This window comes from Vicugna pacos, chromosome 27, assembly GCF_048564905.1.
Source record: "Vicugna pacos chromosome 27, VicPac4, whole genome shotgun sequence".
Classification (NCBI taxonomy): Eukaryota; Metazoa; Chordata; class Mammalia; order Artiodactyla; family Camelidae; genus Vicugna; species Vicugna pacos.
The window spans coordinates 18,746,409-18,771,035 of NC_133013.1; the positions used below are offsets into that span (position 1 = coordinate 18,746,409).

At 44.9% G+C, this 24,627-nt stretch overlaps 1 protein-coding gene across 1 annotated transcript; it reads left to right on the plus strand.

Moving 5' to 3' along the window:
- Nucleotides 1-4,449: 4,449 nt before the first annotated feature.
- Nucleotides 4,450-21,426, plus strand: VPS33B (VPS33B late endosome and lysosome associated). The gene is made up of 23 exons (XM_006198440.4): nt 4,450-4,900; nt 7,681-7,761; nt 8,122-8,183; nt 9,304-9,353; nt 9,551-9,618; nt 12,958-13,003; nt 14,229-14,323; nt 14,624-14,728; nt 15,132-15,228; nt 15,452-15,529; nt 15,733-15,806; nt 16,107-16,193; nt 16,332-16,422; nt 16,638-16,712; nt 16,959-17,023; nt 17,162-17,216; nt 18,209-18,255; nt 18,837-18,969; nt 19,607-19,680; nt 20,191-20,292; nt 20,447-20,522; nt 20,657-20,773; nt 21,064-21,426. Exons 1-23 carry the CDS (start codon nt 4,805-4,807, stop codon nt 21,141-21,143), a joined length of 1,854 nt encoding a protein of 617 aa, XP_006198502.2. The 5' UTR covers nt 4,450-4,804; the 3' UTR covers nt 21,144-21,426.
- Nucleotides 21,427-24,627: the final 3,201 nt, after the last annotated feature.

Consider the following 24,627-nt stretch of genomic DNA (forward strand, 5'->3'; position numbering starts at 1 on the left):
GATGGGGCTAGAGGAACCCCCAACAAAGAGCTCTGCGCAGATCAGTCCTACTCAGTGATGGATTTTTTTTTTCTATTAAAAAAAAAAGCTGAAGTAGAGTTGATTTTTAATGTTTCAGGTGTACAGCAAAGTGATGCAGTTATATATAAATCTATTCTTTTTCAGATTCTTTTCCATTATAGGTTATAAGATACTGAATATAATTCCCTGTGCTATATTATACAGCAGGCTCAGTGATGGATTTTGACAGCTAAAAACTGGATATTAGGCCTTCCCTAAACACCCAATCTAAAGTGGCTACTCTTTGAGGAGGTGGGTATAGCTCAGTGGTAGAGTGCATGCTTAGATAGCATGCACATGATCTTGGGTTCAATCCCCAGTACTTCATTAAAAAAAGTAGCTCCTCTTTTAGTTGCTAGGGCTCTGAAAGAGATTGGGGTATGGGGGTTTGACAAAACAAAAACATGCAAAACAAGCAAAGACTTAAGGGCTCTCAACATAATCTCTAGCCACTTCTAAAAGGTTAAGTATCTTACAGTTTTTATCAGATTTTTACAAGGGTATTGTGATTTGCACAAGAACAGCTGCTAGGCCCCCTTTTACAAATAAGGAGCTGGTCTCAGGTTTTTGGATATGCCCAAGACCACACAGCTGCAGGTGAGTGACAGCACTGAGACTGCGGGACTTGAACTCCGTTCTGATTCTCTCTCTCTCTTTTTTTTAATGGAGTTATAGTCAGTTTACAATGTTGTGTCAGGTCTGATTCTTAATTCAAGGCTTTTAAAATTCCAGAAATCTAGCACTGCCTGGCATAATTTCTGTTAATTTACTGATTGTTTTAGAAATACTTAACACTGGAAAGCGATTATCAATGGACCGATAGAATGAGACATGCAAGCAATGTAAGAGTCCAATGACAGTTTTCAACGATGTCTCACATTAACAATTTACCAACAAAAAATGGCTCAGAATTTGAATATATGAAGGATATTTAATGAAAACACTGATATTCCAACCCTGTCATTCCCAGTCTGTTCATGTATCTCACTGCTATTTCAAATGCTATTAATAGCAATTGCAACATCACTGATTACTGTTAACTTGAGTGTTTGTTTAGTAAAAATGGCAAGGCCCTATCATATGCCAATCAAAGTTAGAAAATCCACATTCTGGTAACAGCAGTGGACAGATAGGACCTTGTTATCCCTGTTCTGTCACTATCATGTAACAAACGTTTATCAGTATTTTTATGATTTAAAAAAAATGGTATTTTGCCATTAGAAATTTTTAGGCATTTCAGAGGAGCAAGATGCTGTTTGTTTAAACTTCCATTTATGACTCCTGCAAGTTGTGCCCTTTCCCCAAGGGGCTATGGAAAATTAGAAGCTTTATTGCAAGCTTGGATATGTTTTCCATTTGCCTCATCCCCTACCATTCTAATGCTCACTAAGCTTAAATCTTTTTTTCCATTCTTGCAAATACTGGTCTTTTAAGGCTTTTGCATTTGCTAATTCTTTGTCCCCAGATTTTCACTTGGCTTGCTCCTTGGTTCTTGTCATTCAGGTCTCAGGTCAATGTTACTTTCTTAGGCCTTCCCTAATCACCCAGCTCCCTTCATGTTCTATCACCACACCTTGTTTAAATTTCCCCAGGATTTGAAATATATTACGACTGTATTATTTGTCATCACCCACCTTTCCCGCATTACAAGGTAGATCCCATGAGTGCAGGAGACCTGTCTGTGTTCATTGCTGTAGTTCCAACTCTCAACATAGATTTCAATATTGGTTGGGTGAATGAAGAAATGGCTAGGGAACTTCATACCTATCAGCTGGTCCACAATGGCAGAAAGCTGTGCGTTTTACATTTGCCAGCCTACACATCCAGAACTCAGCCAGCAAGGCCTAAGCTTCCTGTAGATCGACCTGTTCTTGTTCTGTCCTGTCCTGTCACTGTGTCTCAGATCCTAATCCACCAGCATTGAGGTGTTCTGGGGAACTGTCCCCACTCCCACCCCCACAGCCCCAGCCCAAGCTGGGAGGCTGGAAAGGGGGAGGGAATCATTCAGCCTGTGTTCCACTGGGCCAGGGTCTTAGGACTCCATAGTGCTCTGTCCCCAGGCAGTCCTGTTTTAGGACATGATGAAGGACTTTGACACCACACTGGATGAGGTGGAGCTGCACTTTGGGGACACAGGTGAAGCATCTGATGGAGGATGCAACAGATGACAAGGCAACATTGGACAAGACTGTGCCCAAGTTGGAGAGAAAGTGACTGGGTGGAATGGGCACCTCACAGCAATCCTGGGGCCAAGCTCTAGAGGCTGCAAACTATAACAGAAGGGATTTAAGTCCCTCCACCCTTGAGGGTACATATGTCACTCATCTGCAAAGGGCCACTTCTACCTCTCTGCACAGCTGAGATTCAAGCTAAGGAGGGGTGGGTAGGGGGAAGCTTAGTAAAAAATACCAGATGAGCTCTTGAAGCCTAGTGTGAGCATAAGAGGTTTGTTTGTTTTTTGCTTAATCTATTACAGAAATTTTCAAACATTCAAAAGTAGAATATTGTAATACAATGAACCCCTGTGTACCCATCACCCAGCTTTAACATTTAACAAATGGCCAATCTTTTTTCATTATCCTGCATACTTGCCCCACATCTCCCCCTGGCTTACTGTAAGGCAAAGCCAGACATCATATTATTTAACTGGTAAGTACTTCAGTATGTGTCTCAAAGAGATAAGGACTGCTTTTTAACATGGGCATATAAGCCATTACTACACCTTGAAATTTTTAGTAATTCTTTAATATCAGCTAATCAGCTAATATCCTCATAGTATTCTGGTTAATTTCTTTGAATTGGGATCCAAACAATGCATTGTGTCATTATGGCCCAGAAGTCTCTTTTATTCTAAAGTGTTACCCTTCCACTTTCTTCTCCTTGTCATTTGACAGATCATTTGACCCATATAATTTTCTGCATTTTGGATATGGTTGATTTTATCCTTACAGTTTTTTTTAACTTTTTTTATTGAGTAATAGTCATTTTACAATGTTGTGTCAAATTACAGTGTAGAGCACAATTTTCCAGTTATACATGAACATACATATATTCATGGTGTCTTTTATCATATTCTAACTATTCCCTATATTTCCTATGAACTAGTAGTTAGGTTTTTTTTAATTGAAATATAGTCAGTTTACAATGTTGTGTCCATTTCTGGTGTACAGCATATTTCAGTCATACATATACATACATATATTCATTTTCATATTCTTTTTCATTACAGGTTACTACAATATATCAAATATAGTTCCCTGTACTATACAGAAGAAACTTGTATACATATTTTATATATAGTAGTTAGTATCTGCAAATCTTGAACTCCCAATTTATCCCTTCCCACCCCCTCCCCCACTGGTAACCATAAATTTGTTTTCTATGTCTGTGAGTCTGTTTCTGTTTTGCAAATAAGTTCATTTGTCTTTCTTTTTTTTTTTTTTTATTCCACGTATGAGTGATATCATACGGTATTTTCCTTTCTCTTTCTGGCTTACTTCGCTTAGAATGACGATTTCCAGGTCCATCCAAGATCTCTAGGTTTGATCATGTTTAACTCTCGGCAATGGGTGATGCTGTATATTTCCTATGCATCTCACCAGGAGACGATGATGTGATGTTACCATTGATTAATGAGTTCAGATATGTCAGCCAGATCTGTGCATTATAATATCTCTTACAAGCTTTTTTCCCCAACAAGGTAGGTATAGATCATTACCATCACCCCTGAAAATTCACTAATTTTCTTCCCAATTTTCATTCCCAAAGTCAATCACTTTTCTGAAGTTTTTCTTTCTCAAGAAGCTGCTATAAACGGCATCATATACATGACACTCTCGTGTCTGGCTTCTTTCGTCTATTCAGTTATTTTCACTGTATGAACACGCCACAGTTTATTTATTCATTTTCCCACTAAGGGCATTAATGAGTGAAAATTCCGGTATCCAAAGGTAACAGCTGGTGGGACTGCGCGTCCATTGGCTCCTAAGGCGTTCCTCTTCTCTCCCCTCACACCAGCCCCGCATCTTCATGCGTCTCGCCTGAGGTTCGGCCGCAGTTCGGAAGCCCTAGAGCTCCTCGCTGGAGGCTAAATTTGTGAAGTAGATTTGATTGACAGCCAAGATCCCCAGTGCTCGGTGCCCTCCGGACTCCGAGGTGGTTTCTTCCATTTCAGGAAGTTCTGAAAATCGAGCAAGTGCCCAACGCTTGCTTGAGTGAGGTAGGAGGAGAACTGGTGTACCCTTCAAAGTTAAAGACATAATCCTCTTTTGAAAGGAACGCTCGCCGCTATCCAGGTATGGGACTGGAACGATGACGCGTTGCCGCTCGTTCTGAAATGTCCCTTCCAGGACGCCGTCCCTTTCCCCTTACGCTAAGCGCTGGGCGAGCGTAACGGACTTCCGGGAGGTCTAGGAAGTCGCCTTTCTCTTTGGCTGGAGGTGGGTTTTTCTGCGGGTGCAGACCCGAATCCCGCTGACAAGCCGAGTGGACCGGGAGGGGCAGGACGGGGCACGGAGGCTGCAGGCCTGAGGCGAGGTCCCCTGAGGCTGCGGCTGCCTGACTGAGAGGTGGCCATTCATTCCTCGAGTGTGGCTGAGGAGCGAGGGCCCCTTCGGGGGCTCTTTCGAAGTCAGCTGCCAGACCTGAAGGAGAACCACCCTGCGCTTACCCTGGGCCGCTGCCGGCCTTCTCAGAGTGGAGGGCACCCCACTTCTTCCACCCTGCGGCTGAGGTGATCGCTGCCATGGCTTTTCCCCATCGGCCGGACGCCCCAGAGCTACCTGACTTCTCCATGCTCAAGAGGCTTGCTCGAGACCAGCTCATCTATCTGCTGGAGCAGGTCAGTGCCCGCCACGCTGGGGGCCTTCACTGCATCAGCAGTTTTGCACTCTGTGGATGAATAGTTCTTTCTTCCTGAGTTCCCTTGATCTTGCTCTTGGCCCTTGGTATTGTCCTTGGAGCTTCTGTGGCAGGTCCAAAATGAAGCCGGAGGAAAACCGGTGGCAGTAAGGAAAAAAACCGGTGGCTGGAAGAAAACCGGTGCTTGGGATAACCTGACCAGAGAATTAATGGAAATCACCCCCTCCCTTTTTTTTTTCCATACAGGCAAGGGAGACACCACTAGTGCCAGGCATCACTGGGGATGGAAATATAGTTAAGACATCTTTGTCCTTAGGGATTTTACACTCCAGTGGGATGTATGAAACACAAATTACCACACACAGGGTGTCATGAGTAAGTGGTAAGGGAGTGATAGCTTGGGTGCCTGAAACAATCATTTCTAGCTAGAGTGATCTAGGAGTTTTATGGAGCTGGAGTTGAAGATAAGCATATTTTCCTTGGAGATGGGAGGGGATGTTCCAGGCAGATGGACTGGTAGGAGCAGAGCTGAGGAACAGGGAAGGACAAGGCATGTGGAACAGGGAAGAGAACGATTAGAAGTTACACTGTAGGCATTAGGCAGCCACTGAAGATTTTTTCTTCCATCTGTGGCATGAAACAATACTTGAAGATAATTCTAATAGCTATCATGGAGTTGGGTAAATGGGCAACAAGAAGGCCAGTTAGGAGACCATAGATCAGACTGAAGTAATAACAAAGGCCCATGCAAACTTAGTGGCAGTGGAAATGAAAGGGAGTGATGGATTTTTAAGTCATGGTGAAAGAAGACTCAAAGATTTATTAATTGGTTGTAAAAATTAAGGGAGAAGCAAAGCTGAGTTTGAGATTTTTAACTTGGGTTAATAGGAAAACAGTGCTGTTACCACAATTGTAAGGATTACATATATAGTCATTTGTTTAATGTCCATTTCCCCCACTAGATTGGAAGGTCCTTAAGGACACGGAACATATCTGTTTTGTTCAACATTGTATACCCAGTGAGTACCCAGCTTAGAGTCAGGCACTTAGCATGTGCTTAATAAATATTTGTTGCATGAACACTGAATGGAAATGAGAAAAAGAATTAGAAAGAGAAATGGGTTTGGTGAGGGAAGTTGATTAGTTTGGGTTTGGATAGGGTGAAGTTAAGATGCTAGTAGGAAATACTGCTTGTAACATTCAGCAGATAGAAATGTAGGGTTGCGGCTAGGGTGAAGATGGGGACTTAGGAGAACCTCAGGGGATGTGAAACCATATTTTATTTCTCTGTAATAGGTCCTGGATGGTAGCACAGTGATTTGCACATGAAAGACACTCAACAAATGTCTGAGGAGTTGAAAAGAGATGCTAGTTAGAACCACTAAAAAAAGTTCTATTACATGTTCCATGTATCTCTTAACCTATATTTGTTCATATTACCACCAGTTTATCAGGTCCTCATTTATTACCCCATGCTTGGGCTGCTTAATCACATGAATGGACGGTTGCATTAATCATATGAATGGACTCCTTGCTTCTGGTTTCTCGTATCTCCAATCCATTTTACCCTCAGTTCCCGGGTTTACCTAACTGAAATTCTCAGCTAATTGGATGCTTCAGTGCACAAAAGCTTTCTGTTTTCCCTTGTTCTGTAGAAGATGAAATCCAAATTCCCCAACTTGACATTTGGAACCCTGCATGCTCCAATTCTAGTCAGATGTTTCAATCTTGTTTCCCACCATTGCCCTACATCAAGATTTCTCAACCTGGGTGCTGTTGCATTTTGGCCTGACTTTTTGGGCTCGTAAATCCTTTGTTGTGTGTCCTGTGCATTGTAGGATGTTTAGCAGCATCCCTAACCTCTACCCACTAGATGCTGGTAACATCCCCTGCACCCAGGTTGACAACCAAAAATTTCTGCAAATATTGTCAAATGTCCCCTGTGGGGCAAAATCATCCCTGGTTGGGAACCACTGCCTTACATGTACCTCACCCATCAGCCAGACAGAATTGCTTGTTCTGCCCTCACCATTCAGCCTGTTCGCTTTCCCTGGCCTTTGCTGGTTTGCCATCTTAATTTATCACTGCCAACACTCTACCTATTTGTCAAGGCCTAGATGAGAGGAAACTTTGAATGACTTCCCCCTCTCTGCTGCCCAGTATGGCTTCTCCTTCCTCTGGACAGATGAGAGATTAGCATCAGGAGTGATGAAATGGGAACCAGATGACAGGGATTTGGGGTGGTAGAGTGGGTGGGTGGGTGAGGACCATCCTGGGCTATGTTTTCTGCCTTGGACTTAGGTTATTTTTGTAATTAGAAGATAAATGTTATTTAAAGAGATATTTGGCAGTTAGTTGAGGGGCTGCAGGATATACGGTACGGATTTGTTTTGTTTGGCTTTCTTCAGCATGAGATCAGGGTTATCAGGAGGCAGAGTGGAGGAGGCAGTGCAGTAGAGCAGCAATGATGGAGGACAACAAGGTCACTAGCGAGCAGGAGGGTTGAGTGATAAAGACTTAACCTTAGAAAGAAGGTGAAATATCTTTCCACTGGTGCAGAAAATGAGAAGACAAAATAGGTGAACATGTAGAGAAATGTCAGCTGTGAATATAGACCATAAATTAGGGGCTGGCGTAGATGAGGTCTAGTGCCCTTCCACCTCAGAGACTGTGCTTCCATTTTATGGATGGCTGGATGGGCTCTCAGCCAAGGGAGCTTGTGTGACCTGTGAGTGACCCAAGATACTGTCTTTGTCTCAGCTTCCAGGAAAAAAGGACTTGTTCATTGAGGCAGATCTCATGAGCCCTTTGGATCGAATCGCCAATGTCTCCATCCTAAAGGTACCTGCCCCTTTACCCAGGTGGGAACAGGCCCCTTTTTCCTCGTTAAGCAGTTTTTCTTTTGGTGAACAGTACGAGGTACTAAAGAGTGACTACCCTTATAGGGTAAATATAGGTAGCTGAGTTGAGTGGACAAAAGAGGATTGATAATGCTGTTTGTATTGTTTTTGAATTGTTTTATTTTTGGTTTCTCTTTTGGCACTTTGAGGAAGGTTCAGTGGGATGGTCATCAGGGAGGTACCTTGTTCCTAGAATTAACATAAATGGGAGGGAGCCCTGCAAGAAGAGCCCTGTCTTTGTATCATGCTTTGGGTTTCTAAGCACTTTTATGTCCACTGTTTTGCTGGATTCTTTCTGTAGCAACATGAAGTAGACAAACTGTACAAAGTGGAGAACAAGCCAGCTCTCAGCTCCAGTGAACAGTGAGTATCTGAGAAGGTCTGTCTCAGCTCCAAGCTGGAGGAGGTCCCTGCACATTTGCCTTTCATGGCTCCTTGGCCAAGATCTGCACCATGATGTTTGTGATACAGTTCACCTCCCTGCACTTCTACAGTTTCATCCATTAGTTATGCTTTAGCCTCTTGATTTGTCCCCCTTCCTGCAGTTCCTCCCTCCCTTGTCTCTTCTCTCTAACCTAATCTACCATCTTTAACCAGATTGATTAATCTTTCAAAAATATTTTCACTGTGCTCCTCTCAAGAACCTTCAAGGCTTCCTTTACTTACCAAGTGAAGTCCGCATCGCTCACCACAGATTCCCAGGCCATCTCCAGGGAGGCCTCACACCCCCTTTCCAGCCCGGTCTCTCACAGGTGCCCTGGAGCTCAACTCAGTATGCGCTCTCACGTGCTTCCAGTTCTGTGCGCATACCTCCGTGCTTTTGGCCACTCCGACCACCCTGCCTGAAATTCTTTCCTATCTTCACTCCTCTTGTAAAAATACCCAGCCTTCAGAGCCCAGCTCCCCTCCTCCATGCGGCTCTTAGTTGCTATCCCAGGGTGATATTCTCCTCCTCTGGATTTGCATGGGGTTTAGTGTTTGTCCTGTTCACTTGGCACAGTCAGTCACATACTGCCTGTTGTCTATTTTCTGTTTTTATTTTTTATATTTCTCAACCTAAGTAATGTACACCCTCCCTTGGAATAAAAAAGTTCCCCTAGATACATAGAGAATACATCCATGAACCCCAGTTTGAAAAGCATTATTTTATATACTTTCTCGTAATGTGTTTTTTAATGCTTGACTGTTAATCTACTCCATACATAGGTGCATCTTATTTTGCCCAATAGACTGTAACTTATTTGAGAGCAGGAGCTCCTGGGTCCACCATAGGGCCAACAAGTGCCCCCAGCTCACCCCAGTATACCTGTTTTATCAAGGGGAGTCTCCTGTGGTTGATATGTGGTCGGCCAAGAGAGCTGGCATGGCTTTGGCTGGGGTGAGAACTGTAGCAAGTGGTAAAAGGGTTGACATTGTTCCAGTTTCTACCAACTTCATTATTTTTCTTCAATAAGGTTTTTTTTTTTCCCCTTCTCTCCCATAGATTGTGCTTCTTGGTCAGACCTCGCATCAAGAATATGCGGTACATTGCTAGTGAGTGTGCTGGGCTGTACCATGTATCTGAGACCTGGGGAAGCATGGGAAGGTCTAAGGGCCTTGGCCGTAAGAACCCTTTAAGGAGAAAAGACTTGTTTGGGCTGGCCATCCCCCTTGTAGAGGCTCTCCACTTCCTTGCTCCTAGTCTAACAAGTGGCCCATGGCATTCTAGGTTGCATCCCTTCTGTCTGTAGGTCTTGTCAATGCTGACAAATTGGCTGGCCGAACTCGTAAATACAAAGTGATCTTCAGCCCTCAGAAGGTGAGTTTGGATCCTGGTGGGCATGGGATAAGATAGAACAGAATTGGGAACTGGGAAAGGGGAGGGGAAGGGGCCAACAGCTGTATCTCCCTCTAAGCAAATTATGTGTGACTGAACAAAATACCTGTCATTGTCTTTTCTTTAATGTAGTCCTGATCATTTAGCAGAGGGTCTGTCATCAAACTTCCCTAGATAAGATTGTGGGATTATGAGAGGTGGCATCTACATAGATTTCTTTCCTTTTCTCTTTTTTCTAATTGAAGTATAGCAAGTTATAATGTGTCAATGTCTGGTGTACAGCATAGTGTCCCAGTTATGCATATAGATACATATATTCATCTTCATATTCTTTTTCTTTAGAGGTTATTAAAAGATATTGAATAGAGTTCGCTGTGCTATACAGAAGAAATCTGTTTTTTATCTATTTTTGTGCGTAGTGGAGACTTCTTTAAATGAAAATATTGACAGTTTTGAAGTAGAACCTACTATGTATACCTTCTAACACAAATTCCTGTATGGTAATGGTACACAACGTTATGGCTTTTTCTACCTATATCCCTTTAATAATAAGTATTATAAATCATCCCTCACCATGCTCCTCTAAGGCATGTGGCTGGGCTTTCCCTGGGTTGTTAGAACTATACCAGTGTACTTTGGAAAAACCTTTTCTTGCACAGGAAAGGAAACTTAGAGACCATTTTACTGTACCCGACTTCAGGCAGCTTAGGAAACTGAAGCCCACAGTCACACAGTGAGTTAGCATAGCCAGGCTAGGTTTCTTCCATCTTTACTTTAATAACTGCAGTAAGTGTTTGGTGATCTATCAGAGTATCTCCATTTCTCGATTCCATCGAGCTCCCCTCTCATCCCCACATCAGTGGGGTGCATCGTAGGTACATCCTCAATCTCATTGATTGGGAGGAATGATGTACCAAGCCATAGACCTATAAAAGCTATACCAAGCAGTGCATGCCACACCTAGAGCAGGTAGAAATTAAACTGGAAAGCACAGGGATTTATTCCTTTGCTATTTTCCCAAGAAAATTCTAGAGAAAATAGCAGCAGGTAAGACTAAAGATGCTGAAGCCAAACTGTTTCAGTGTGAATCCTTGCTTTAGCACCTATTACCTGTGTGATCTTGGAAAAGTTATTTAACTGTTCTGTGTCTCAGTTTTCTCATCTATAAAATGGAGTTGATAATAGTGCTTATCTTTTTTAAATGAGATGACTTTCAGTTTCTGTTGAGATGTCTAGTGGAATCACAGGCTTCTACTGTTTTCTTATCACATAAAAGGACGAAAAGGAAAGAACCAATGACCTTCCTTTGAAGATCATTTGAAGATTGATAGCACAATTTTACAGCTATTTATTTATTTAGTGTTGGTTTCTTTTCTTTCTTTCTTTTTCTTCTTTTTTTTTTTTGTGGGGAGAGTAATTACATTTGTTTATTCATTTTAATGGAGATACTGGAGATTGAACCCAGGACCTTATGCATGCATACCCTCTGAGGTATACCCTCCCATCACTGAGCTATACCCTCCCCAATCTTACAGCTATTTATCCTGTTCAGGAATACAAATATATCAAGTATAACATTGTTGTTAGGGCAAGGAAATTATTGAGTCAAATAACCAATCAGAATTACAAGTTGCTTTTGAATGTTATTAAAGGAGCTTTAGTAATAATTCCTAGTTTTTGGAGTCTTACAAAACCCTTTTTTTCAAATTTTACTTCCAAGGACAGATCTGTTTAAATAGGGAATAGGACAAGTTGGTAATAGTTTCAAATCATCCTGTAAACCTCCATATCACACAGAAAAACAAAATTGATATTTTTAAATGAATTTTCTGTTTCTAACACCCTATCTAATCAAATTCTTTGACCTAATTTTCCATCACAAGATGATCTCTCCCTCATTAGCTGTAGGGGAGAGGAAATCTTTATCTCTTCCTGAGACCCTTTTTGTTAATTGTGAACATTGGCAGTCTTCAAACCAGGCTCTGGAATTCCATCATTTAGCATTAGAAGTAGGCCCTTCAATTTCAGTTTTACTGACAGAAATGAGTGAGGGGTAATTAGGACTCTTCTGTGTAACCATAAAACAAGGAGCACATAGCATTAATCTGCCACATCTCATAGAGCTTTGAGCGTCAAGAGAGGTAATCCTTCTGAAACACTAACAGCAATGCCTAGTACATGTAAAATGTGTCGTACACACCCACTGTTATTATTGTCATCATCCTTATCAGATGGAAGTGCCCTCAACTTTCTCATTACCTTCAAATGTTTCATCCTTTTCCTACCCATCTCAAAGGAGGACGAGCCACTGGCCTTGTCCCATCTAAGATCAGCAGCTCACCCGTGTTCTTGGCTCCATCTCTGCCTTCCTCCTCCACTCTCTTGCTTCATCAGGTAGACTGTTTATATCTTCAGCCATGTCGGTCTCTTCTAAACAGTTCTCCATCCTTCATCTCTTGTCCCTATCAGGGACTCTCCCTTCTTTCATGGCCAGGCTTCTGTGAGGAGTTATCTGCTGTCACTGCTTCTGCTTCCTCATATCCACCTCCATCTTTTCATCTAGTCCCCTAAGGTCTCTGTTGTCAAATCCAGTGATATCTATTTTATGTTCATCCTACTTAACTTCTCTGTCATTGGACACTGTTGCTCATTCTTCCTTGAAGCTCTGACCTCCTTTGCCTTTAGAGGTGCCGTTTTCTCCTGGTCACACCTCTCTGTGTATTCTTCCTCAGTCCTCTCTGCCAGGTCTTGGATGGTGCGCCCTTTTAGTTTTGGTTCCATGGAGTCCTACCCTTAGCTCTCTTCTCTCTGTGTGGTCTTTGGACAAACCACCCACTTTAAGTGCAGCATATGTGCCATTGACCCCCGAAGGCTGTATGTCCAGACCTCCCTCAGTGTCTCCAGAGGTCCCATGGACATGTCCTAACCAGAAATTCCTCCATCCTCTCTCACACCACTGTGCTTTACCTACACCTGTTCCTCCTCCTCTTTTTCTAGAACCTCTCATGCCCTTCTTCCCATCTCTGCCTGCAGGACTCACCCTTCCATGACAGTTGAAGTCCCTTCTCCTTTGTAAAGCTTCTCCAGTCTCTCAGGAAGAAAAATACAACCGACTCAATGACTAAATAAAATGGCTGAAAAGGAAACAATGCATTAGGCTAGATGATAACAGTGGTCCTTTCTAGATCTAAGAGTCCAGGTTCTCTAATCTTTTTCATTGGGTTCGACAAGTGTGGTCCTCAGCAGTGACCACAGAGGAACTCCTAAGAAATGAAAAGACCAGAGAAGGTGGTTACTAATCAGCTTCCCTTTCTCTTCCAGTTTTATGCGTGTGAGATGGTGCTCGAGGAAGAGGGCATCTATGGAGGTGAGAGGAGACTGGTGTGAGTGGAAGCGGGGAGGGCACATGGAAGAAGGACATAATGGTTGTTCCCCTGCCCCATCTCCTCCTTTCCCATGTCTTATTCCTGTCGGCCTATCGGGAGGAGAGGGTCCTGAGAACAGGAAGTCAGACCCCAAATTAGAACACTGGTGAGACAGCGTGAAAGGGATGCCAGGGTTCCAGTTGGAAATCACCGGCCGCTCTCCTCTCACCTTTCAAGACTTCCACCAGGAGAATTTGTGTCTTCTTTCCTCTGTGTTTGCCTCACTCCATCCTCCGTGCAACACAAACCTGGTCATGGTACTCCCTGCTAGAAATCCTGCAGTGGCTCTGAATAAAGCCCAGGCTCCTCAGCGTGGCTCCTCCGCCTCTTCAGTCTGGCCCCTTCCTGGCCTTTAGCTTCATCACATGCCTCTCCTTTCTCCCGACTCACTACCCTCCAGCCCTGGGGACTTCACACATCTGTTCCTATTGCCTAGAATATTCCTCACCCTACAACTTTTTGCCTACCCAGACCATACTCAAATTCTAAGCCTAATGTCACTTTTTTAGGGAGGTCTTTCCTCTACCCCTCGTTGAGGTTAGATCCCTGAAATATTTGTGTCCATGGATTGCTGTTTTACTTCTTTGGAGCACAAAACTAATTACGTTTGTCTGGTGCTCAACTCTCTTTCTACACTGGAGGCTCCAGAAGTTAGGAGTGTGTTCCTCTTCACCACCACATCCCCAGTGTTTAGCCTGGTGCTTGCACATATGTGGCTTTCAGTCAGTATTTAATGAATAGTGAATGAATGTATGTTTTGCCAGCATGCTAATGAAAACACACCATTTATCACATTGTATTATGGGCTGTTATGTACGTGTCTCCTTTCCTTACCAGCCTGTGGGCCCCTTCTGGGCAGAAACTGTACCTTATTCATCTCTGAGCATCCTGTGTTTAGTGCAGTACCTGGCGTGTGGCAGGCACTCAGGAATTTTTGCATGACTGTGGTGGACTGTCCTTTTTTTGTTTAATACATTTTTAAATTAAACAAAATTCTTATTTTGGGGGTAGGTAATTTATTTATTTTTAGTGGAGGTACTGGGGATTGAAACCAGGACCTTGTGCATGCTAAGCAGGAACTCTACCACTTGAGCTATACCTCCCCATCCTTCTTAATGTGGAGCTACGTGCCTTCTGCAGGGAGGCTGATGCTCTCTGTACCCACAGATGTGAGCTGTGACGAATGGGCCTTCTCTTTGCTGCCTCTTGATGTGGATCTGTTGAGCATGGAACTCCCAGAATTTTTCAGGGACTACTTTCTGGTAAATGCAGGGCCCTTGGGTCTTGGCACTGAGGGGTGGGGACAAACATGGGGTCCCGTGGGCTAGAAATGTGGATTTAACCTTCATCCAACTCATGTAATTTATTATGAGTGATCGTGATTTGGAGATTGAATGTTACTGGTTGATGTCCACGGGGCTTCCTTTGGGATCAATGAAAATGAGCTCTTTCAAGCATTGCCCAGACCCTGCCTTTCTGCTCCAGGGCTTCTAGGCCTAGCCACTTTCCAGATGGATCTGTCGGGCTGATCCATATCTTTGTGGCCCATGTGGTCCCTGCAGGAAGGAGATCAGCGCTGGATCAACACTGTGGCACAGGCCTTGCACCTCCTCAGCACTCTCTATGGACCTTTTCCTTACTGCTATGGAATTGGCAGGTGTGCCAAGGTGAGCAGTTTTGTTGTCCTGATAGTCCCTATTTCACCTGCTGTCTACCCACTGAGGTTGTTCATGGGCACCTGTGATGTGAGGTATATTCTTTACTTTGCTTTTATTGCTCCAGAATAGGCCTCAGAGAGAGCTTGTGTGGCTAACAGAATGGCAAGAGCCAAGGTCCTCTGGGCAGCATTCCTAAATCTTTAGAGACAGAGATATTCCTTCACTGGTGTGGGGGAGGATGGGGAGGGATGGACACAGATGGGCGTCGAGTAGGTAATATTGTTAATAATTAGCTTCCCTCTTGGGGTCAAGGGGAAGTGTCACATGAGGTGTCAAAGAGGTTGGGTTCTGTAGGAGTGGGGCTGCAGTACGGACCTGGACATAAGATTGAGAATTTCTTGGGTCCTGGCAGATGTCACATGAATTGTGGAGGAACCTGGAGGAGGAGGAGGATGGTGAAACCAAGGGCCGAAGGCCAGAAATTGGACATATCTTTCTCCTGGACAGAGGTAAACTATGCTCAGCACTCCTCTCATCCGTGGACCTAGAAGACATGAGAATGTGGAAAACATGGTAACACAGTTAGGATCCTCAAGTTGGGGCTGTAAATGCCAGTGTTAATTGGGATCGTGGGCCCTTGGGCCCCTTGGAAGGCACTTGAGCTGATACTGAGCAAACTGGGTAAGAGGCTGCGTCAGGGAGGACCCTCATGGTCAGGGATCTCGCTTTCAGACGTGGACTTTGTGACGGCACTTTGCTCCCAGGTGGTTTACGAGGGCCTGGTGGATGACACCTTCCGTATCAAATGTGGTAAGTGGCATCTCGGCGGGATGGAGGTGTCCTCAGCTCCTGGAGCCTCCTGCGGTGGGGCGGGGCTTGTGGGAGAGACCCAGACTCTGACTATTTGGCAGGGCTTCCAAATAGTTTCGGGGGCCTTTAATGGCAGTTCAAGAAAGGGAGGAGAAGGAAGGCCTCATCAGAGATCCTCATAGCTGTCCCCTCTGCTTTCAAAGGGAGTGTCGACTTTGGCCCAGAAGTCACATCCTCTGACAAGAGCCTGAAGGTGCTACTCAATGCCGAGGACAAGGTGAGTGCTTGGGTCCCAGCAGTGCATTTACCCAGGGCCACTGCTTCCATGATGCTGTGGGTCCCGGTGCTGGGAGTGGAGGCTGAGTCCCCCAGACAGAGGGATGCCCCACCACTTAGAGTTTACCCCAGAGCACGTAGCAGGGATTTGACATATATGTATTGATACCAGTGCAGATGTCTTGGTACTTTTGCTGGAACAGCTGAGCACTCTTCCTGTGCTGTCATGACACTGATGAGGTAGGAAGGAACAAGGTGAGGTTCTGTACAGTAAGTTCTTCCTGTCTTGTTCCCCTCACAGGTGTTTAATGAGATTCGTAATGAGCATTTCTCCAACGTCTTTGGCTTCTTGAGCCAGAAGGCCCGGAACTTGCAGGCCCAGTATGACGTGAGGCTCCCCGCCCGGTTCTCTGTCTGCTTCCTCAGCGGCTCCCCTTCTGATACTAGAGTGGGTGGGCACTGAGGGAGGGTAGTGGTTGCTCACATCTGAGGGCAGAGAGATTGAACTCATGGGATGTCCCCACAGCGCCGGAGAGGCATGGACATCAAGCAGATGAAGAACTTTGTGTCCCAGGAGCTCAAGGGACTGAAACAGGAGCACCGCCTGCTGAGCCTCCGTAGGTTTCAGCTTAAGGGCAGGGTGAGGGAATGCTGAGAGATTTGCCCCCAGGAGGAGGTCCCCGTTCATCTGGCAGATAATGCTTTTATTTGGTCTAAAGTGGGAAGAAGTGCTTTTGCATTTTGCCTTAAGAGGTTTTTATTCTTCTGGACAATAAAGAGACATCCTTCTTGAACCAGGACTATGTCAGCTCCCCTTCCATCCTCTCTGCAGATATTGGGGCCTGTGAATCCATCATGAAGAAGAAAACCAAGCAGGACTTCCAGGAGCTCATCAAGACTGAGCATGGTAACTTGGCTACTTCTCATGCTCTGCTTCCCTGGCTCCCAGCCCCAGCCCACCCTGAAGAGATGCTCTCTGGCTCTTTCCAGCTGATGCTGGCTGTGTGGAATGGTGGTTCCTGCTAGAAGTCCTGGGGACCCCTTAACCCACCCCAAGGATGGAGAAAGAGATGGGGAGACAGATGCCCATTAGCATAGACGGCAACAGCCAAGCCACTCCCCTAGTAACAGGCTGTCCTCTGATTACTCACAGCGCTACTGGAGGGCTTCAACATCCGGGAAAGCACCAACTACATTGAAGAGCACATAGACCGGCAGGTGAAGCGGGGTGGGGAGGGTGAAGGATGCGGGGATGTGGTGGGAATGGCATTTAGAGGTGGGGCTCAAGCAGAAGGAAGAGGGGAGAAGAATGTGTTATGACACTTGAATTCTCCTTGCCTCTTTCTTCCTGTGCAGGTGTCACCTATAGAAAGCCTTCGCCTCATGTGCCTTTTGTCCATCACTGAGAATGGTGAGTCCCAGGGACAAAAGATACCAGATTGAAAAGCTAGCCCTTAGGAATGGAATAAATCATTTTGAATGAGAGAGAACTATCTTAGCAGACAGAATGTTTCCGTGTAATCTTGTGGATTCTTTCCCCTGTAAAATAAAGCAGTTTTTGTTTTGGGTGAAACAGGTCATAGAGTAATTTATTGTCCCAGCCCTAAGCAGGACCATATCCAGGCCCCTAGAACAAGGCCTGTCCCATCATAGGACTGCAAAGGGGTAGAGCTGGGCAGCAATTCTCTCATCGTTCCATCTTGCCTCCTATCCTCAATAAGATTTCATAATAAGGACACAGTCCAAGAAAAACCAATTTCATAAACATTTTAAAAGCCTGGACTGCCCAACCTTTCATGGCAACTTGTTTTGACTGTTGAAGTCTTCCAATTAGTGAACATTCTTTAAGGTTGTTCCTACCCAGAGAAGTAGTCTGCTTATTCTGGATCCCCTTTAGTGTAGTTGGAAGCTCATTTCTTCTTACCTCTATGGAGAAAAATGTCTAAGACGGCACTTTGGGAACTCATTTAAACACTTTTCCTATTGCTCTGTAGCTGTAAAGCAGTTCCCAGGAGAACTGGCCCATAGCCTGGAAGAAAAGCCCATGAAGGCCCTCCTCCTCCCTTCTGCCGCATCCCACCGCACCTCCCACTACGGATTGGATTAGCATTCGTTTCAGTGTTCCTTCCTCAGGGCTCTTCCTTGGAACTCTCAGCTCCAGGCTTTATAAAGCTTTTAATAAGCAAACTTAAATTTAGGAGTCAATTTAGAGTCAACTGCATAGGATGTAAGGTTAACATCATTTACTGATGCCTTCCTTCTGATTAGGGTTTTGGGGTTTTTTTGTTGGTTTTTTGTTTTGGTGGGGGGAGGAGGGTTTGCTGGTTGGTTGGTTTGGCTATACACTTTAGGACACCTCAACTGGCTCATGAACATGTTGTCATGAACCTTGATTTTCCTCAGGTTTGATCCCCAAGGATTACCGATCCCTGAAAACCCAGTATCTGCAGGTAAGGTCAGGAGAATGCATTCTTGAGGGAACGTGGTGGAGGGAGGTCATTGGACCTTTTTGAAAGAGGCAAAAGAAATGGTCCCGTTCTTGCCCACATCACCACCCTGTTCCCATGTGGCCTCCCTCTCAGAGGTTGTGGGGATAGTCACCCCTCAGCACACAGAGACCCTTCCCCACTGCTGTTGTATCACTCTGCTCGCCTCTCATGTGGCCAGTGCAGGGGGAGTTTGTATAGTTCAGCTATTGGACCCAGTGGTGAGTTCTTACCCCTGGACTCTCCCTCCCTTTAGCACCTTGAGAGGCAGTGATACAGCTTTCCTTCCAGGTCTTCCTCAAGTCCTGCCTCATCTGTGAAGCCTTCCCCACCATCCTTACATCCATAGCTTTCTGAGTTCTTTCATTGTTTCGTGCTGCTTTTATTCTTCTTTGGTGTTTGGTTATTTCTGGCATGAAAATCTTTCCCACAAACAAGAGTGAGCTCCTCAGGACACAGACTGCATAATCCTTCACCTCATGTCAGCTAACAGTGCTAGACCTCTGGCAGACGCTCGGTAGAGAGCTGCATTGCATTTTCTTCAGAGCTATGGCCCTGAGCACCTGCTCACCTTCTCCAATCTGCGGCGAGCTGGGCTCCTAACAGAGCAGGCCCCGGGGGACACCCTCACAGCTGTAGAGAGTAAAGTGAGCAAGCTGGTAACGGACAAGGCTGCAGGTGAGCAGGAGCCCAGGTAACCTGTTTCCCCTCCTCAGCTGTTGTTGCCTCTTCTCAACAGGCAGAGCACCCTGAGAGGGAAAGAATGAGCTGGGGGTTGGGGGAGGAAGTGATTCCTTACTTTTAACTGTCCTCACTGCCACTACTTCTGCTAGTAAGAGCACTTTCCAGTTAGTGAACACTGATGTGCTAAGCCCTTTAGATACAGTTCCTCATTTAATCCTCATAGAGTTTCTATATGGTAAGTTTTATTATCTCCATTTTACAGATGAGGAAACTGAGACTTAGAGAGGTTAAGGGACTTGTTCGAGGTTCCTCAGTAAGTCAGATTTGAACCCAAGTCGGTTTGACTCCAAAGGTCATACACTTAACCAGTAAACTAGGGTCACCCTGTAGATTGCATTTAGTAGACAGCTGGTACCCTGTAGGAGAGGGAAGACTGTGAGTGGGAAGAGTGGTGAATGTCTTCATCAATTCCAGGGAAGTAGAGGTGACTAGCTTTGAGGGGGATCTTCAAATGTGATAGGTCTTGCTATTTGAGAAGAGGCGGTCCTCTTATTTCCTGGATGGTATAGCCTGTGGCAGCATCATTAATCCATAAACCTTAGATGAAACTCAACACTGATTTCTTCCCCAGGAAAGATTACTGATGCCTTCAGTTCTTTGGCCAAGAGGAGCAATTTTCGTGCCATCAGCAAGAAGCTGAATCTGGTATGTAGAACAGGGGTGGGTAGGGGAGGTGACAGGTTCAGTCCTCTGTGGAGTACTTTGAATCCACAAAAGCTTCTCTGTCATTTTGTTTTTATAAAGATCCTTTCATTTAGTAGCATTATAGCATGAGCTTAATTTAATAACAAGAATAACACAAAGATTCATTCATTTAATAAACACGTAACAAGCAGCTGCCAATGTCACAGAATATGCTAAGTGCTGCTTCAGTGACAGACCCGTCCCATGTCACTGAGGGGTCAGAAAGGGGCAGCCTTCCCTCTTGCCCTTCTTAGGGAGCATGGGAACTCATTCAAGAGAATCAGCAGGTACTAAACAGCTTTCATCTTTAGTTACGGATTCTTTTTTTTTTTTTTTTCCAGAGGTAATTACTGGTTCTCCCTTTAGTTGAAGTATGAACTGTTCTTAGGGATATGCCACTTTTCTCTGACCCTGTACAGGCCTAGAGGGTTGAGTTGTCACTTGCCTCATGCAGTCCCTTTTACCCTCTAGATCCCACGTGTGGATGGCGAGTATGATCTGAAAGTGCCACGCGACATGGCGTATGTGTTCAGTGGGGCTTATGTGCCCCTGAGCTGCCGAATCATTGAGCAGGTGAGAACAGGTGACTTGCTCCCATTCATATTTCACGCTCTCTGCTTTCTCTTAGTCCCTGGCCTGGCCTAGTTTTTAACTACCCTAGTGACTGGCAAGAACCCTGGCAGTCTGACTGCTACTCGACTTGAACCTAGCGCTTGTGCCTTCCCAGGTGCTGGAGCGGCGAAGCTGGCAGGGCCTGGATGAAGTGGTGAGGCTGCTCAACTGCAGTGAGTTGGCATTCACAGGTGAGTGGCCTTGACCGGCAGAGGGTGGAGGCGGGCTGGGTGGACTGAGAGGAGGGCTGGATGCATCACCCAGTAGAGTGAGCGAGCGAGCAAGTGAGCTGGGTGAAAAGCTGAGTCTGGTCTGATCTTCGCAGACATGACCAAGGAAGACAAGGCTTCCAGCGAGTCCCTGCGCCTCATCTTGGTGGTGTTCTTGGGTGGCTGCACATTCTCGGAGATCTCAGCCCTCCGATTCCTGGGCAGAGAGAAAGGTGAGAACCAGCCTCCATGGGATCCTGAGGGCAGCACTCAGGAAGCCTTTTTTACTGGGCTCTGGGTACCATTTGCTTCCATTTGCTATGGGCTGAATAGCAGGGAGCCCGGTTCCAACAAGCTTGCATGGCAAGTTGCTGTGCCCAAGAGCATGACACTGATGTCTCTGTGTCTCTAAACTGGTACTCTGACCCAGCTAAGGCCGTGGAACTGGAGAGGCTTGACATGGCTCATGTTGGGGGCCTAGTTCTGCTCTCAGTCACATATGGTGGTGCTTTTGACTCCTTAGGGTACAGGTTCATTTTTCTGACAACAGCAGTCACCAACAGCGCTCGCCTTATGGAGGCCATGAGTGAGGTGAAAGCCTGAAGTTTTCCCTGCCTGTGTTGAAGTCTTCCCTGGACACATTCCTCGGATACAGGAGTTTGACTCCCAGCTGCTAATAAATGTCTACCAACTGTCCTACTAAGAGCTGGGAGCAGGGAACTTATTTGGGATTTAGAGAAGAAATCTGAGGAGAGCGTTCACTTCCTGCCCCCAGGATGTTTCTTTTTGTTTATGAGGTACAGTCAGTGCTGATGAGGAGGAAGGGGATCTTTTGCTAAATCCTGTTTGAGTATCATTGTAAATAAAGCCTCTACTCTCAAATATAGTATGTTTAATTCTGGACATGTACTTCCATTTTGATTAAAGCAGAGGGGACTTTACGTAGGGGCTTTGTGTGCTCCGTGGCCTGGACTCGGTATTAGCTCTGGGCCTGGTCTGGTTCTTCCTTGAAACTTTCCTTGTACTGGACTTTCCTCAACCATACAATGAGGGGGATGGATTAGGTAGATGATCAGCAAGCACCCTTCCAATTCTAAAATTCTGTGATTCATTAAACTTTAGAAAAAAAATGAGTTTGTTATTTTAACTTGAGGAGGTACTTGAATTTTAAGCCTTTTGTTTCTTATTGCAGAATGAAAGATTGTGTCCCCCGTTAGAGCAGTTTCAGGCATTGGCAGACTGTGGTCCTATAAAGATCACGAGTGCCCTCCTAGGTGCTGATTCTAGTGAACTCTAACCACATCTGTTAGTGGTTTCTTTTCCATCCTCTTTGAACTTGATCTCACTGATGAGCACCCTTTCCTTCCTGGAATTCTTGTATTCAGCTTCTGTGACATGCTTTTTTGTCCTCCTGCAGTCTTCTGGGCTGCACTTCCATCTCCTTTGATTCCTCTGGGCATCCCCCTTGGTTGACGTCTCCTCTCTCTGTCCTTAGTTGTTATCCTGTTAACCTGTACATCTCAAACTTTTGTCTCACTGTTGAGCTTTACACCGTCATTTCCAACCTGATCGTTCCACAGGCACTTCAAACTCAACACGTCTAAGATAAACTCTCAAACTGAACCTCTTGTCCCCACTTGGAATCCCTAAATCTGCTCTTCTTTCTGTATTTCCTTAATCGACATTCTTATCATCTACTCGGGTTTTCTTTGTGCAGGAAATTATATCCCTGACTTCACATTTTTTATTTTTAGCCCCTACGTTCAGCTGGTCCCCCTACCTATTATTTCTAAATGCTTCTAGTTCGTCTTCTTTTCACCATCCCCGTGGCAGAGGTACTTGTTTTTGGCTTGGCTTTTGCAAAACTGTCCCTCCCGGTTGCTCTGCCTCCTATCTGTTCCCCTGTTCACTTTTGATAAGTGCTGCCACTTGTCAAAAGAAAGATCCAAACCTGTGTTGTTGGATCATCGAAAGTATTCTTTCCAAGGGGAGGGTAATAGCTCAGGAGAGATATGCTTAGCATAGCTAAGAGCATGTGCTTAGCATGCATGAGGTCCTAGGTTCTATCCCCAGTACCTCCTCAAAAAAAAAAAAAAATGGGGGAAAAAAGTATTCTTTCCATAGAAGAATGATAATGCTATATGAGTACAAATTCCAAGGAAAATGCATACCTCAAGCGTCTAGCTAGAATCTTAACAGTGCTACTTACATCAGGCTAGTGTGCAAGATCAAAGACACTGCTGCTGACAGAGCTGTTAATTTGCAGAAAGAATATGTGGCAGTCAGAAGATTCTATGGCCAAGTGAATAAACAGTCACAGTGCCTTGCACTTACATTCTAGAACAATGCTGTTCAATAGAAATATGACCCCTTTTTATACACACATTAAACAGTGTTGTATATGCTGAGTATGTGCTCTGAATTGATATCTTCCAACGGTTCTGTGACTTTGTTAGCTTCAGAACTACAGTGTAAAGGACACGATAGCAAAATTGGTCTTATCTCTGGATACTTACAACACTGGCTGTGGGAACCTATCTGAAGATCACAAGTTTTTGAAGTTTTCTGGAAAACTCTCAAGTTAATCAACAAAGAATACAAGTAAATTTTTAAAGTGTTGTCTGTAGGCCACACATTACATGGTATAAATGTTTGGCACACGGCTGACAAGTTAAAGGATGTTGAAAGCATCAGTGAAGTTCTCGGTGAGAAAACCATGGTCCTGAAGGTGGAGCAAACGAGCGTCTTTTACTTTTCCTACATGGAAAAGGCAAATGAAGAGAATTCACATAAGTTACACTTGGCCAATACACGTGGGGAAAATGTACAATTTCAGTTATAATCAATTAACTATGAATGAAACAAGGAAATGCCTAGCAAAGAGGTTTAAAAGGACAGTAATACTCCACGCTGCTGAGGGTAAACGGAAAGTACTCTTCAGGTGAGGCTCCTTTGGTGGGGAGGGCAAATTAATAAATACAACCTGTCTGGAGAGGGAGTGTTCAGTGATTACACTTCTAAGAACCAACCCTAAGAAAATGATGCAAAGATATAGGTATGAAGACCTTTATTTGTTCAAACTGCAATCTAAATATCCATCAATAGCAAAATTGTTGAATCATGAATCTACACACCAATATATTATGCAACCATGAAAAAATGGAAAAAAAAGTATAAGCATTTAGGCATGCAGTAAGGATACAAAAGTACTTTGTCGCTTTTGAGGTTTTTTTCTTTTTCTTTTTAATTTTTGGAGGGAGGTAATTAGGTTTATTTATTTATTTTAATGGAGGTATGGCGGATTGAATGAATCCAGGACCTCATGTATGCTATGCATGACCCCATGCATGCTAGGCATGCGCTCTACCACTGAGCTATACCTTCCCCCTTAAGTTTTTAAATTTTCATGTAACAATTATATACACCCATGTAATTTGAAAGAAAACCATGATTTTTTAAATTTACCAATCGTTACTTGGACAAATCACTCAAACCTTTTTGAGATGGTTTCCTCCCCCGTAAAATGGCAATAATACCTAGCAGGACTGTTAAGATTAAATGGGATCACTCGCCTAGAAAGGTACCAGGCCGGTGAGCAGGGTTCAATGTCCCTTCCCTTCCCCTTTAGGGCACGGTTTCCTGTATCTGGAGGAATTGCCACCAAAGGTCAGTCTCCAATGAGCGAGGGAAACAAGACACCAGGCTTTTCTGTTAAATTCTGCTCCTGCCACCCGCAGGCTGAGGGCAGTGAAGCCGTTTACGCGCCAAGCCGGGGAGACCCGGCGACCTCTGGGCGGCAACGCGCTCTTGGAATCAAAACTGCGTGGGGCCGGGTGGGGCTCCGACGAGGTGGCCGGCTCGCGAGGAGGATACGAAATGTCCTGGCTACTACGGAGCGAGGAAAGCGAGCCGCGCGCGGGCGCAGGCGCAGATTCCATCTCCAGCCAGTGAGCTAGAGCTTCCCACGTCCTTTGCTCGAGCCTCCGCCCCAGGTCCCGGAGCGCCGGAGGGCGGGGAGAAGGCGGGGCTTAGCGAGGAGCGACGGGCCGGGACACCAATCGTGGGGCTCCTCCGCCGCGGTGTTAGG